The sequence below is a fragment of the Panthera uncia genome, chromosome F2, assembly GCF_023721935.1.
Source record: "Panthera uncia isolate 11264 chromosome F2, Puncia_PCG_1.0, whole genome shotgun sequence".
Taxonomy (NCBI): domain Eukaryota; kingdom Metazoa; phylum Chordata; class Mammalia; order Carnivora; family Felidae; genus Panthera; species Panthera uncia.
In genome coordinates this window covers 68,906,360-68,921,747 of record NC_064812.1, presented here as the reverse complement: position 1 = coordinate 68,921,747, position 15,388 = coordinate 68,906,360, and the positions used below count along the sequence as shown (strand labels likewise).

General features: G+C 37.0%; 1 protein-coding gene across 1 annotated transcript in view; it reads left to right on the top strand.

Annotated features, from left to right (window-relative positions):
• Window positions 1-1,980: 1,980 nt before the first annotated feature.
• NKAIN3 (sodium/potassium transporting ATPase interacting 3) overlaps window positions 1,981-15,388 on the top strand; it is a 286,290-nt gene continuing 272,882 nt past the window's right edge. The window contains exons 1-3 of the mRNA XM_049632693.1: window positions 1,981-1,989; window positions 2,102-2,239; window positions 12,682-12,762. Of these exons, the coding sequence (XP_049488650.1) occupies window positions 1,981-1,989; window positions 2,102-2,239; window positions 12,682-12,762 (228 nt within the window). The remainder of the gene's footprint in view (window positions 1,990-2,101; window positions 2,240-12,681; window positions 12,763-15,388) is intronic.

The window sequence follows — 15,388 nt, the reverse complement described above, 5'->3', positions numbered from 1 at the left end:
TTTAAGAAAATCATAAGAGAAAATGCATTTACAGTACCATACTGTACTTATCAAAAAGAATCCTCACGTAAGAACCTGTGCATTTCAAACCCTGTTCATTAACAGTCAGTTACTGAAACCTAGGTTTCATGGTTTGTATAGCTGTTATAGCTGCCTCTCTTTTAATCCTTGGTGTGATCCCCTCCTTGTTTAGTTTTTCTTTTCTGTTCTTTTCTTTTCTTTTTTTTTTTTTTTGCTGAACTTTTGTGCTCCTATTTCAAGCCACCATGAATCCATTTCTAAGTAAGTTATCCGAAAATAAATATTAATAGTTATAGTGTCTCCACTGAAGAATGCAGATTTTCTAATATTTAAGCGCAGATTTCCTAATAAGTGGTGTTAATGCGGCTTCTCCTTCATTATATGTGTTTTCTTTAATATCATAAAAGAGAATGCTATCCATGCAGCTTCTGACAGAAAAGAAAATGGATTTTTCTCTGTTTGAAAAGTTCACTTTAAAGGTTTTTGTGATGCGCGACAGCTTTAAAATAGGGTTGCTTTTCAGAATAAATTGCCTGCAGCTGCTCTTCAGGGTTTCTTTTTTATCTGAGCACATCCATCCTGTTTGGACATAAAAAAACTGCATATTTACATCACTGATGGGCCAATAAATAAAATGCTGCGTTTTTAGGGGAAGGTTCCAGGGAACTAATTAGAGTCACAAGCAGACAAACAGGGTATTAAAAACACGGTTCTACTTCTTACCTTGCTGTGATTATTTTGTGTTTTAGCCATTTCTGTGCATCTTCCCATTCATGAGAGCAGGGGATAGTGACAGATCACTTGATGATCAGGAAATACCCATGAAATGAATGTGGTTCTGGTGTGGTTGTCTTTAGGCATTTGCTCATTTCTCTTCTCCTCCACAGCTTGCTGAAGGTGAATTTTAACCAAGGTAAATTCAGCTTACTGGATGGAGGACATTTCTTTATGTCCAAGGAAATTAAAGCTATTCAGGCATACACCTGCCACATAACTAGAAAAATACCTAGGGTACCATTTTGATTTCAAATCTGCGGTTTCTAGGGCCATCAACATAACCAATTGTTGGATCATTTTATTAAAATTACTACTTTATCAAAGTAAATCTAGAAAAATGTCTGAAATGTATAAAATTAGTGCCCAAACGCAGCAGGTGGAACTATAAAAGTTTTAGATATAAAATACAATAAATATCATTTTTATATGATAATGACATTTTTGGTATTCACTAGACTATATGAAATTCATCTGTTTCATAAATCATACACAAATTATTTAAGTGTATATTTTATTACATTGTGTAATTGTTTAAAATGTAATTGTGTATAATGCAGATGTAATAAACCGTAGCATGTCTATGATTGTAATGGTCCTGTAATTTTTATTTCCATATTCAAAAAGGGTTTTACCTAATCTAAGATGAATTTCCATGTAGGTATATGATGGTAATAAATATGATTCAAAGGAACGATTTAACTTAGTTTTACATGGGAGCCTTGAGCCCAGAGCTAAATAAATGAGAAAGCTTCATTTTGAAAAAGTGGTTAGTCATTATCATCAATGACAGACTAATGAAAGCAAAGAAACCAAACAGATTTGGTAATTTATGTTTCTTAAAGGAAGCCAGGGGTGAGTAGGAGACTTTGGGTTTTGTATTTTTCCCCCAAATCATACCAGTTCTAGCATTCAAGCTTGTAGCTATTTTTCCAAGTGTGTTATACTAAGCCAGTCATTTTACTTAAAAAAATCAAGAACTGATATCATAAAATATGATATTCTAAAATATCTGCCTGGATCTTCTACTACAGAAAATGATGTAAGGAATATATGTTGAGCTCTCCAGATAGGTTTAAACTTTATTTTTACTTGAAGTCATAATCCTCTTAGTTATCTTAGTACATTTTCTGAGAGAAGTTGCATAAAATAGGACATGAAATGGGTGTCACAACGGTAGTGATGATGACGTCCGTATGTGTGATTGAAACCAAATATGCAGACTTTTCTAGCTGTGTGATACATATTAAAATGGTGTGATTCTGCTTGGGTTAGAAGCTAATGGATTCTCTTTGCTTTATTTTAGCTCTCAGCATTAGAGAGGCAAATCTTTGACTTCCTTGGCTTCCAGTGGGCACCAATTCTTGGAAATTTTCTACATATAATAGTCGTCATATTAGGTTTGTTTGGAACCATTCAGTACAGACCTCGATATATCGTGGTGGTAAGTCGTCTTTTTATCATAATAAATGCTTGTAGTAAATGCTACAAATTTATAAATGCTTGTAATAAATGCTACAAAATTACTAACAGAAGATTATATTACATTAGATTAGATTAGATTAGATTCATCAAAAATGAATAAACATTAAAAATAAAAAGATATTTTAAAACAGGGTTTGGATAGAGTAGGAAGTCTGTCTGTGATCCAGATGGCATGATGAGATATAAATGTGCATTAACTGTCATTCCTGGGACATATGTCACTAACCCGAAAAAGCAGACTTACCTAGCCATAACTGTTTACCATCTGATAACAATAATATCATTTAATTTTAGTTGATTTAGGATCTAGGACACTGTAAATGTTATTCAGTATTCAATACTCATCCCTGATGTATTTAATACTTTATGTCACTGAACACTTCTCCATTTTGTTATGATAAATTTGAAATGTTAATTCCATACTCCCTACTATACCAAATACGGTCAGCACACCCTCCTTTGTAGGACAGTTTAAGGAAGTGTATGCTTTGTACCACAGTGGAATGGAAATTATTCACAGTAATTAGTTTTGTATGAAAAGAAGGCAGTATTTTAGGCTACATATATAAGTTTGTAAGCAATAATAAGCATATATAAGTGATTGTAACTAGGAATAACATATCTAAAATGCTCGTTGAACCTGAATAAATAACAGTGTTCAGTAGGACTAGTGAGTATTTTCTTGCAATGCAGTGACATTGCCTTACTAGAAGAAAGACCATAGACTTAAACATATGCCATCTTTCAATTTTTATTTAATCTATGGAAAAAATAAAGCTACACATTTTTCTGTGAGTGCATTAATTCTCTATTTTTAATCTCAAAATTGGCTTTTTGCACCTTTCACCATATCAAGGTGAATGTAGCTGGCCCACAGCCGACACTCTGCACTCAACATGGCTGCCCCGGGGACATTAGGAGCATTTGATATCACTAAACCAGCTGCAGGGACCAAACAATGTCTGCTTTACTTTTCTTTCTGTATAATCTGCTAGAAGGGTATCTCATGAAGCTGGACTTGTAGTATAAAACACTTCAGTGTGCATAATATCAAACTATTATATTGGATTCTATCTTCCAGTTTGTTGCCACAAACACAGCACTTGTACTCAATACACACTTTTTATTTTATGATATTTTATTTATGATAATAGTGAAGCCCACAATCCTCGATGGCTGTGAAACCAGTGTCCTCTCTGGAATGAAGCTGTTGGTACACATTAATGGCATTATCTAGTCCTATTGATTGTACCCTGTAAATACTAGCTCCATTCGTCACACAGCTACTGCCTTGGATGAGGCCTCTGCTTTCTCTTTCCGGAATAGGGACTTCCTGCTTGCTTTCAGCCTTCCTACCTTCCAGTGTGTCCTTTGCACTTTTCCTAAATCACTGGCTTAAAACTCTTTGATAACTCTTAGCAGGATAAAATCTAAGAATATCCTTGGCTGACCACATGACCAAGCACTGATCCCACAATCAATGTGTCCTCTCTCCTCTCCTTTCCTGCTCCCTTCTTCCCTACCTTCTTTTTTTTTTCTTTTAAGTTTTATTTATTTAAGTCATCTCCACACCCCACAGGAGGGCTCAAACTCACAACCCCAAGATCAAGAGTCACTTGCTCTTCTGATTGAGCCAGCGAGGTACCCCACTTCCCTTCTTTCTTAACTTCCTTTCTCCTTTATTTAATTAGCTTATTTATTCAAACTCTATTTATTGGGTCTCTGCCATGTGTTTGGCATTGTATTAAGTATGGGCTATGTTGGTGATCAAATACGGACACATGTATTCTCTGCCATCTTGGGTACTTACCTTACATATTATCAAATAATCATCCAGGTAAATGGTAAATTGCAACTGTGACCAGTGTTACAAAGGAGCACACTGTGCCATGAGATGTATAATGGGGAAATGGGCTCTGCAGAAGTCACTGGGGAGCTGAGATCTGCAATGTGTGAATTCACCAGGGAAGAGGAAGACGGAAGTGTTGTGGGCAGAAGGCACTGCAGGGCACGTAGTAGGATGTCAATAGCAGTAGTTCCCATTCACTCATTAAACATTAATTGCGGCCCTACTAGACTTTGCTAGGGCTGGATACATAGAGAAGAAAGTAAACTACAGCATCCCTGCTCTCCAGGAACTCGTTATGCAAAGAATGGGGAGGCACCGGGTCCAGGGGTCTCTGGAGGTGATGAAAGGTCCTTGAATGAGTCATGAGAAGGATGATGGGGTTGAGCACTAGCCCCATCACAGGTGAAAGAGCAGAGAGTTTGTGCATTTCAGTGCCATGCACCCTGCTCCTACCTGCTTCTCCAGCCTCTCACCCAGGTAGCCCTGCTTGTGTTTGAGCTCCAGCTACAGCAACATTTTCTGTCTCTGGAGCACACTTCCCTCCTTCCAGGCACTTTAATAGTTAATCACTACTGTTGTGTGTCTTGAACATGGTTTACAATTCGTTCACATTTATGTCTTCCTAATAGGCAGCATTCTTTGAGAATATGGAATGTAATAGATGCTCAATAAATACTCATTGATTGTTTTTCCCATGTAGTTCCTTACTCATTCAGAGTCCATTCATGTTAGAACTGGCATCACTTCTTTCTCTGGTATCTTTTCTTTGCTTCCCTCTCTCCCAACTCCCTCTTGTGCATAGAAAGAGACAGATTTAGATCTTTAAGAATCTTCAAGATGGGAATGCAAGCTGGTGCAGCCACTCTGTAAAACAGTATGGAGGTTCCTCAAAAAACTAAAAATGGAACTACCCTACGACCCAGCAATTGCACCTCTAGGCATTTATCCATGGGATACAGGTGTGCTGTTTCGAAGGGACACGTGCACCCCAATGTTTATAGCAGCACTATCAACAATAGCCAAAGTATGGAAAGAGCCCAAATGTCCATCAGTGGATGAATGGATAAAGAAGATGTGGTATATATATACAATGGAGTATTACTTGGCAGTCATATGAAATGCTGCCATTTGCAACTACGTGGATGGAACTGGAGGGTATTATGCTAAGTGAAATTAGTCAAAGAAAGACAAATATAATATGACTTCACTCATATGAGGACTTTAAGAGACAAAACCGATGAACATAAGGGAAGGGAAACAAAAATAATATAAAAACAGGGAGGAGGACAAAACAGAAGAGACTCATAAATATGGAGAACAAACTGAGGGTTGCTGGAGGGGTTGAGGGAGGGGGGGATGGGCTAAATGGGTAAGGGGCACTAAGGAATCTACTCCTGAAATCATTGTTGCACTATTTGCTAACTACTTTGGATGTAAATTAAAAAAATAAAAAATTAAATTAAAATATAAAAAAAATAAAAAAAGAATCTTCCAAGAAAAACAATCCATGTTTTTGCTTGTGTTGATTTTCTCTTTTAATGCATATGCCAATCAAATTTCTATGATTTTTGTTGTTGTTGATGTTGTTGTTGTTGTTGTTGTCGTCGTCTTAGGAAGAAAGAAAGTAATGAATTGGTGGGAAAGCCTTCTGTGCCAAAGATATCATTGGATTTAATTTTCACACATATCCTATGGGCATCTATTAGCATCCCTAATTTTACAGACAAGAAAAGAGTCAAGGAAGGTTAAGTGACCTACCCCAGGAACCCACATAGTAAGTGGCAGAAGTGAATGTGTATCTGCCTCACCTCTGTTATAGTTAGGTTTGTGAAGTTGCTTTATCATGATCATCATGATGCTTTGCTTTGCTTCACCACCATATTCCAGATGATATGGTGCCATTGTCAGTATAAATTTTGACATTGAAACTGATCCTGCCCTACCACCTCAGCTGATCGCAGAATATTGTTACCTGTGTGGGATTCCAGATTACCTCTTGTTCTAACATGGGTATAAATCGTCCATTTTGAAGAAGTGCCTGAAGAATCATCAATCCAGGGTGACTGGGTGGTTCTGACTCTTGGTTGTGGCTCTGGTCACGATCTCACAGTGTGTGAGTCAGGTCCCACATTGGGCTCTGCACGGGCAGTGTGGAGCCCGCTTGTGATTCTCTCTCTCCCTCTGCCCCTCCCTTGCTTGTGCTCTCTCTCTGTCTCTCAAAATAAATATATAAACAATTTTTAAAAAGGAATCATTAATCCACAAACATAGAAACTCTGTTCAAAAAAAAGTGCCTTCAATGGGAAGATCATATTGTTACTGGGAGGGTGGCTACGCCATGTTATCTTCATTACGCCACAGGCGATTCGTCCCCGATTTGTTCCCATGAATGCTTTGATTTGAATCTACCACCGGTGGTCTGGGATTAATTCTAGTCTGAAAAAGCCAGAAAATAAATCTGGCATATGTCACAGAGGTACACAGGTGTATCTCGAGAGGCCCCAACTTTTCAGGGGCAGTGAGAGGAATCCTGGATCAGAAATTCACACACATTTTTCACTCAGCAGGGAAAGAGTTTTTGATTGTGGGAGATTTTCTCTCAAACTCACCTGCAGTATTCTTAGTATTAGCCCCCTTTATTGGCCAAAACAAACACCAGTAATGCCAACTAAGTTTAATCCATTTCAAACTAAAATTTTTGAGACGCTGAAACACAGATGGTAAGTTACTACCATTTCTGACATCAAAGAATCAAAGAATTTAAAGAATTGAAAGAATTAATCATGCTTATGAAAATGGTTATGGTCAAGGACCATGCAAAACAAACTCTCCAATGTCTACAGGCAAACTTCTAACTTCCACAAATGGAACTCAGAACTCATAAAAACTGCTCCTTTGCTTATGCCCCACTCCCCCACCTCGCACCAGCCATGCTTAATGATTGTGTTTTCCAAAGACCACATGCTGTTTCTTGCCTCCTCTGTTTGCACATTCTGTACATTCTACCTGGAATGCCCTAGTCCCCTTACCCTCTTGGAAAACTCTAAATAGTGCTTCCACCGAATGGTCACCTCTTAGGAGCCTTGCCCGAGCATCCCACTCTGTGATAAATGCCTCCTCCTGTGCTCTCATGGATCCTGGTGACACTTTCCACCCTTGTACACTGCACAGCTACAACCCTTGCTTCCAGGCCCATCTTATTCCATTCAACAGTGTTCTCCTGGCATGCCCATTGTTCCTATCCATTGCTGTGCTCTAGGTCTATCCTGGTATACATGAGGCTTTAAAGATGCTTAATAGTTGGGGCACCTGGGTAGCTCAGTTGGTTAAGCATCCAACTCTCGATTTCTGCTCTGGTCATGATGCCATGGCCTGGGATCAAGCCCTGTGTCAGGCTCCTCTCTCTCTATGGGGTACCTGGGTGGGTCAGTCGATTGAGAATTTGATATCAGCTCAGATCATGATCTCACAGCTCGTGAGTTCAAGCCCCACATCGGGCTCTGTGCTGACAGCATGGAGCCTGGAGCCTGCTTCGGATTCTGTGTGTCTCTCTCTGTCTGCCCCTCCAGGGCTCATGCTCTCTCTCAAAAATTAACATCAAAAACAGAAGTTCTCTTTCTTTCTCCCTCTGCCGTTCCCTGCTCTCACTCTCTCATTTTCTAAATATTTTTTAAAATATGTTTAATACTGTAATGAACAATTGATAAATGAATCAAAAGTTATTACATGAAATTATTTCATAGGATGGACTTGACGTTGATTTCTTATCTCAGAACACACCAACAAATAGTTCAATAAGAGAAACTGTCCTTTCCTGCCTTGTTGATCTCAATCTGAGCTTAGCTGAGGATTTACATGATAAAATGATATATGCTGCTCTGCCTGCACCTACCATTAGCTGACTTACTCCTCATCTTATTTATTCTCTAAGAAATATAATGTTATGGACTCCTGCCACTGTATTTGAGGAAGTTCCAAAGCAAGGTGTGGTATCTATCTATCTATCTATCTATCATCTATCTCTATATATCTATATCTATATCTATATCTATATCTATATCTGTATCTATATCTGTATCTATATATAATTAGTGGATACCAAGGTCAGTTGTAGGGTTTGAATGTACCTTTTGTGTTTCTTTGACCCTAGACAATGAAGCAGAAAGCATATTGTTCTGGAATCAGCTGAGAGTGTTAATTTTCTGGGGCGCCTGGGTGACTCAGTCACTTAAGCATCTGACTCTTGATTTCAGCTCAGGTCATGACCTCAAGGGTTCACGAGGGTTCAAGCCCTGTATCGGGCTCTGCGCTCCCAGTGCGGAGCCTGCTTGGTATTCTCTCTCCTCTCTCTCTGCACTTCCCCTGTGCATGCTCTCTCTCTCTGTCTCTCAAAGTAAATAAATAAATAAACATTAAAAAAAAGAGTGTCAATTTTCCTTTTAGTTGGTCCTATATTAAATCTCCTCCACCAATCTCCTCCACTATGAAGCCTTGGGACATTTATTTCCATTATTTGTACCACAGTTAACTTCATATGTAAAAGTCTGACTCAGGTTTTCTTTAAGAATTACATTATGTAATGTATGCGACTTGCTTAACATAACCTAACACAGAGTAAGTGCTTAGTAAATGATTAAGCTGTTAATATATCTTTTTTTTCTTTCTTTTTTTTTCTTTTTTGGCTTTCACTCTGCTTTTTTAGCCATTAAAATGAAGGGATAGCACATAACTCTCTTAAAGTTCTTCTGGAGATGAATACTAAACTCTAGAAAGTGTTAGAGCAATGAGTTCACAAGAAACCTTTTTTAAAAAAATTATTAGTCTAACATATTGTACATAATACTGTATCTGATAGATACACATGTGAATGAATGAATAAATGACCTTTCTGTCAATTGGAAAACAAGCTCAGGAAGTAAAAATAACTTATGTCATAAACTAATTGCTCAATGAGGAAGAAATAGGCTGCAAGACTTCCAAATTCATTTCAAGCAAAAAACACTGAAATATCTTTGTAAAACCTTGAAATATCCAGGCTACTACTTAGAATAGATGGACATTTTTTTCATCTTACAGTCTTTGAATATGTAAATTAGGATTTAAAATATATGTACTCTGGGGCGCCTGGGTGGCTCAGTGGGTTAAACATCTGACTTCGACTCAGGTCATGATCTCGCGGTTCACGAGTTCAAGCCTCACATCGGGCTCTGTTTTAACAGCTCAGAGCCTTGATCCTGCTTCAGATTCTGTGTCTCCCTCTCTCTCTGCCCATCCCTACTTGTACTCTGTCTCTCTCAAAAATAAACCAAACGTTAAAAAAAATTTTTTAATATATGCAGTGAACATAAGCAAACTACAACAAATAAATAGGTAGATAGATAATTATACAGAGTAATTTTTTATATATTGGGAAGTGGTTTTCTATACTGCAAGTATATGTGTCTGGATATGAGAATATGGGCATACTTCCTGATAACCAAAAGGTATTTCTTGAAAATGGAGTCTTATCTTTTTTTTATTCCTGTTTGCATTGATTGTAAATAAAATAACCCATGTCAAAAAGAATACATATGTTGTCCTAATACTTCCTGCCTAGGTAAATGCCTATGGATACGTTTGTATTGCTAGAAACTTCTTTCTCTTTATCTCCATGTACGGACTTGCATCTCCAGTGCACGTTGAGATATGTAGTTTTCATCTCATAACAGTCCAACGTTCAGTCATACAAATAATCTTTGTTGTCAACAAACCAATATATTAGAAGAAAGACGCTTACAATATTGTTTTCAAAAACCATGAACTTCGTATCACATGTAACACATCAGTTGCAAAATACAAAAGAAATTGTTATTCAAAAATATTGCCAGTGGCCTCATTATATAAATGAAATACATTTTTAGAAAACCGATAATTTGGTGAACTGGTCATTTTATAAGTTGCAAAATTTGGTGAAGTGTTAACTTGCAAATTATTCCGTAGTCCTTTTCCTAAAACACTTTTGAAATGAAGCCTATCATGTAATACTTAAGCATCTCAGCTCTGGAGTCAGACTGTGAGAGTTCCTCTCCCAATTATGACACTAAGTAGGTGATCAAAAGATTACTCTCTTCCTCGGTTTAGTGTGATGACTGAATAACGTGACCTGTATCAAGTGCTTAGCGTAGCACCAGGAACATAGAAAGTGCTTAACACAGTACCAGGAACATAGAAAGCAGCAGAATAATAACTCATGTTATTGTTTAGGGAATTTAGCAGCAGACACTTGGAGCCTACTCAGCCTGGTAATTTTATCTTTGAGAGTTCACAAATGACATCAGTGGTACAACTTGTGAGAGGTCCTGAATACACTTCTGTCACTGAGTTTGCGCCGTGATGTTAAAGTAGATTGGTTTTATTATGCATTCGTTATAACTATGGGTGGATTGTCTTTTCTAAAAGAATACTTATGGGCTTAAGTTTGCCTTCCTAATAATTAAGAATCGTATGGTTTTGCAGTTAATTTTGTTTATTTCCTTATGTTAGCCTTACTTTCTTTTATGCCCTTTCCTTAACCTTCGTATCATTGGCTTTTTTCTCATGACTTAGTGGTTTGCACTGCTCTCTCATTCTAATTGACTCATAATTAGATTAATTTAGAATGAAAAATGTAGATACCAGTCACCATCTTAAATTAGCAACAGCTTTGAAATTTGTTATGGTTATTGTGACTTGATCAGTTTGCAAAAAATATACATTGAGGATGAAGTTTAGCTATTTTCAATAGTCATGGAACTATTTTTGTGATTTTTAAAAGTGTATTTCAATGTACTTGGCACATTGTTAAAACTGTCTAAAGTCATTCATACTGGAAGACTTTATTAACAGAAGATATTGTCAGCATCAACAATATCTACAAATGCTAAAAGCCTCACTATATATTTTAATTTGTGTTAATATTTGAACATATTTGCCACCTTCTCTAAATTTTCAGTGATTTTGGACCCCTTAACTCATAATTATAATTGTATTATTCTTAAAACAAACAAACAAACAAAAAAACCTCCTCTCCAGAAAGAAAAAAAGATGTATGCGATGTGACATCAAATGTATCCAATTAGAAAGCTACACAACTACGTGAGATTATTTAGAAAGCCTTTTAAAAATCATAAATGACAGACACAAAATATAAATTAAATTTTGCAAGTAGTGACAGGCTTCTGATAAGGTTTCTAATAGGAGCGTGGCTATTTTACACAGTGTTTAATCTTCATAATTTTGTTACTTGACACAGCATAGAATAAGTTACTTAGGTGATTTCAATATTTATTTTCATTTGACAATAGCATGGGATGATTAAAATCACTGTAGAAAGCAATAATTTAATCAGTATGTCGACTGAAGGAATTAACAATGTATAGGCTTTTGTGGTAAAGTAAAATGAATGAGAAAAGCATTGTGTTGTGTTCCCACGGTAAATTCCATCCTCAGTCATCCAAGCTAATTCTATGTCAATTCTAGATTTCAGTTTCTTCGTCAGTAACCCGGTGGTTTGTACCCTAAGACCCTCTGCACTGATGAGTCTTGATCTAAGGCTACCTTAATTCAGACTCACCAGTACTCTCAGGGAAGGCATTTCTTAATACATAATACATTAATAAAACCAATTAGTCAGTAAGGCAAGCATGTTTAGAGTTTGTTGGATGTGATTGGAAGGTATTTTCCTATTATGGAAATCTGTTGTTTATTTGTTCATTCTTAACCATATTTATTAATTTGGGGGTTTTTTAAAAATATTTTAGGGGCGCCTGGGTGGCGCAGTCGGTTGGGCGTCCGACTTCAGCCAGGTCACGATCTCGCGGTCCGTGAGTTCGAGCCCCGCGTCGGCTCTGGGCTGATGGCTCGGAGCCTGGAGCCTGTTTCCGATTCTGTGTCTCCCTCTCTCTCTGCCCCTCCCCCGTTCATGCTCTGTCTCTCTCTGTCCCAAAAATAAATAAAAAATGTTGAAAAAAAAATAAAAATAAAAAAAAAATATTTTAACGGTCGTATTTAGCATAATTGTGTTGGAGGCACAGACGCACTACTCATACTAAAATAGTTCAACAGGAAAGGTGTTCATTTTACTCCCTACATCCATTTTCAAACATGCTCTTCATTCAGGGGTATGTAAGTGCTGAGTTTTGACTAACATTCCTAAAAATTTGACAGGTTAATATTATAACTAAAAGATAGATAGATAACCCACAGAAAATTTGCATAATTGTATTCCCTGGAAAAGCTAATACTCAGAAAACAGAAATCAAGTCAGCTCTTGGATTTAACTTTATCTGCAGGCCAGCAGAGCACTTTAAAAATAAATCTAGCCTTATTGGCATCTACTGAAAGCCGTAGAAACTATTGGATTTTTAATTTCCAGATCTTAGGGGACCTCATAAGCAGTAGTCTTTTCTGAGCACGCCCTGCTTCTTCCCAGAAGACTTAGACTTATTGACATTTTTATTATTGATTTATTTAGTATACATGCCTTTCATCTCTATATTTTTTTCTCTTTCTCCCCCTGCCCCCCTTCTCTCTAGTACACAGTATGGACTGCCCTCTGGGTCACCTGGAATGTGTTCATTATCTGCTTTTATTTGGAAGTAGGTGGGCTCTCTAAGGTAAGTTTATCGTGCTTTTAAAGTACACTTTAAAAAGAGAACACTAATAAATAATTATTATGATCATATATATGTATATGTATATCTATATATCGAGAGAGAGAGAGAGAAATCTAAGTAACATTACAAATGGAATACTAATCAAAAATCAGTTTGGATACTGATCAGGAAAGAGTGATCTTAGAAGCGTGTTAATTTAATGAAACTCCACAACTGTAGCTTTCTGGTTTGGTCTGTTAAGCTGTGGTAGAACCCAGCTTCTAGTGTATCCTCATGTCCTGTTGAAAAAGGCCTAATGTCATGGTGACAAAAGCCCCAAATGTTAATTGAACAATGTTTTTGAACATTCTTGCATTTAAAGTGGAAAGGGGGGATTGATGAAAATGTTGACGTAACAGATATGAATAGCAAGCTGCTATCTTTGCTTGAATATTGATTGTGGGGGAAAAAAAGTTTGACAAAGGCTAAAATCCTTACATGTCAAGTGGAGGATACATTTCCTAACTACTAAACACGTCTTGAAATTCTGGTTAAGTAGAAGAGAGCTGTCTCGATGCAACATGATACCAATGTTTTTTCTGTATACAACTAGTGTCAATCGAGCACACATTTTTCACTGACTCCTACAGAAACATCTTTTGATTGCCATCCAAATGGAAGAGCATCTTGGGTGAAGCTTCTAGCTGTGTTTCTCAAACATGTGTTTCATAAACCAGAACAATTTTTACTTGTAGAAATCATAGAGAGGAAATGTAACCGTATAATTACAAAAAGAATGAGAAAGCTGTATTTTTTTTCAATTTCTCATTATCAACTCTATTAACTTGTTCTATTATATCATAGTTTGAAATCTTATGAATAACATAATGGTCTTCTACTAGCATTTGTGGTTTTAGATCTTAGAAAATTTGCACTGACCAGCAGACTCTTAAAGTTGTCAGGCTCCACTGAAGATCCATATGGTAACAAAGAATTTTGTTACCCTGAAGGGTTTTCCCCCTGGAACCTCCAGAAGTGGTTAGTCTTTATTCTACATACACTGTGATAATCTTATAATTAGAACTTGTCATCATTTTCTCACATTGGCAAATGTATTCGGGAGCCAGAAGTGACATTTCTAATACTGACTTTTATACAAATGCACAAGCATCTACCTTTAATATTTGTGCCATTAATCACATTTTACCTCTAATTTTTAAGACAGAAAAAAGTATTTAAATCAGTGCCCAGTTATCTTCTATAGCATGCAGATTATAAAGTAATTTTAAAATGCAAATTTTATGAATATAATAATTGTGAATAATAAGGTAAGCATAGCATTTTTCCAACCATGGCATTTTGTATCTTATAATTTGGTCTATTTAAATCATTAGCGGGTAGTAATTCTCTTCTATTTGCTTCCATATAAACTGATTTTTGAGGGGAAAAAATAGACCAGAAATGTGTCTTATGGAATTGGCATCATGATGTGCTAAAAGAAACCTGAATTTAAAATCCTAAGTCTTTCATTCAACTCTTGTCTTTAACAATTATTAACTATGGGCCCTTTGGCAAATCATTTAACCATGCTAAGTCTCTGTCACACATAAAAATAGGACCAGCTCTGCCAATTGAGCATTGTTTTAAACTCATCATTTATGGTAACCCAGGTAAGCTTCAAAACAACGCTATGAATTGATAAAAAGATAATAATATTAGCACCTGTTGGTTCCATACAAGTGTGTTTTCGCTCCTCTGTTCAAGGTTACTTTTGTGAACTGCTTTTTGTGACTGCGTTTCTAATATCAGTATGCCTGTCAGGGTTTTTTTCTTTCTCATTTCTTCGGGTGCAAGGTTAAAAGCGATGTATGTACTAGTCCCGGTCACTCATTTTATTACCCATTCAAATGGCGTTAGGCAGTCAACCAAGTATCCTAGGTCGTTACAAGGATAGATGACTCCAAAACGAACATCCTAAAGATTTTCTGTTGTTCTCTTTCTATTAACTGCCTCAAAGGCTGGTAACATTTCCCTAGTTAGCCACAGTTTAGCCTCTGTTGCAATCTGTAGGACATCTATCCTGAAAAATATTAAGGACCCTTGAGAAACGCGAGCACCACTGCTACCCTTCCAGATTGGACTCCAGTTTTTATAAGAAATTTCTTGTCCCTGTGTGCTGGTATATACTTTCTAGAGCTCTCCATTTCTTGCTAGTTCATGAAGGCGTTTCGTGGCATTCCTCACTGGGGTAGGTTAAATAGAGGTCTTCTTTCACCTTGATTTTTCCCCAAAAATATCCACTCTAAAATAAGGAATCTTTTCCCCAAAACTGGATTCAGATGAATTTCCACAATATCTCTACCCGGTGTTATTCCAGTGACAGGAACCACCTAGCCATTCTCATTAACTACTAGTGCACGTTATTGTGGGCATGAACCGTCATCCATCTGGCCTGTTATGATTCTTGATTCCAGCATCCAGACATTCCTTTCCTTTTCACTCCATCTGCCAACCAGCTCTGGATCATGTGTTTGTCACTGGTCTTGAGGGTCCTGATTCTCCTCAGATCTTCCAGAACTTGAAGGAAATGGATGTATTGTTTACAGGGAATGCATACATGTATGGTGAGGTCAGGGATGATTGTGGG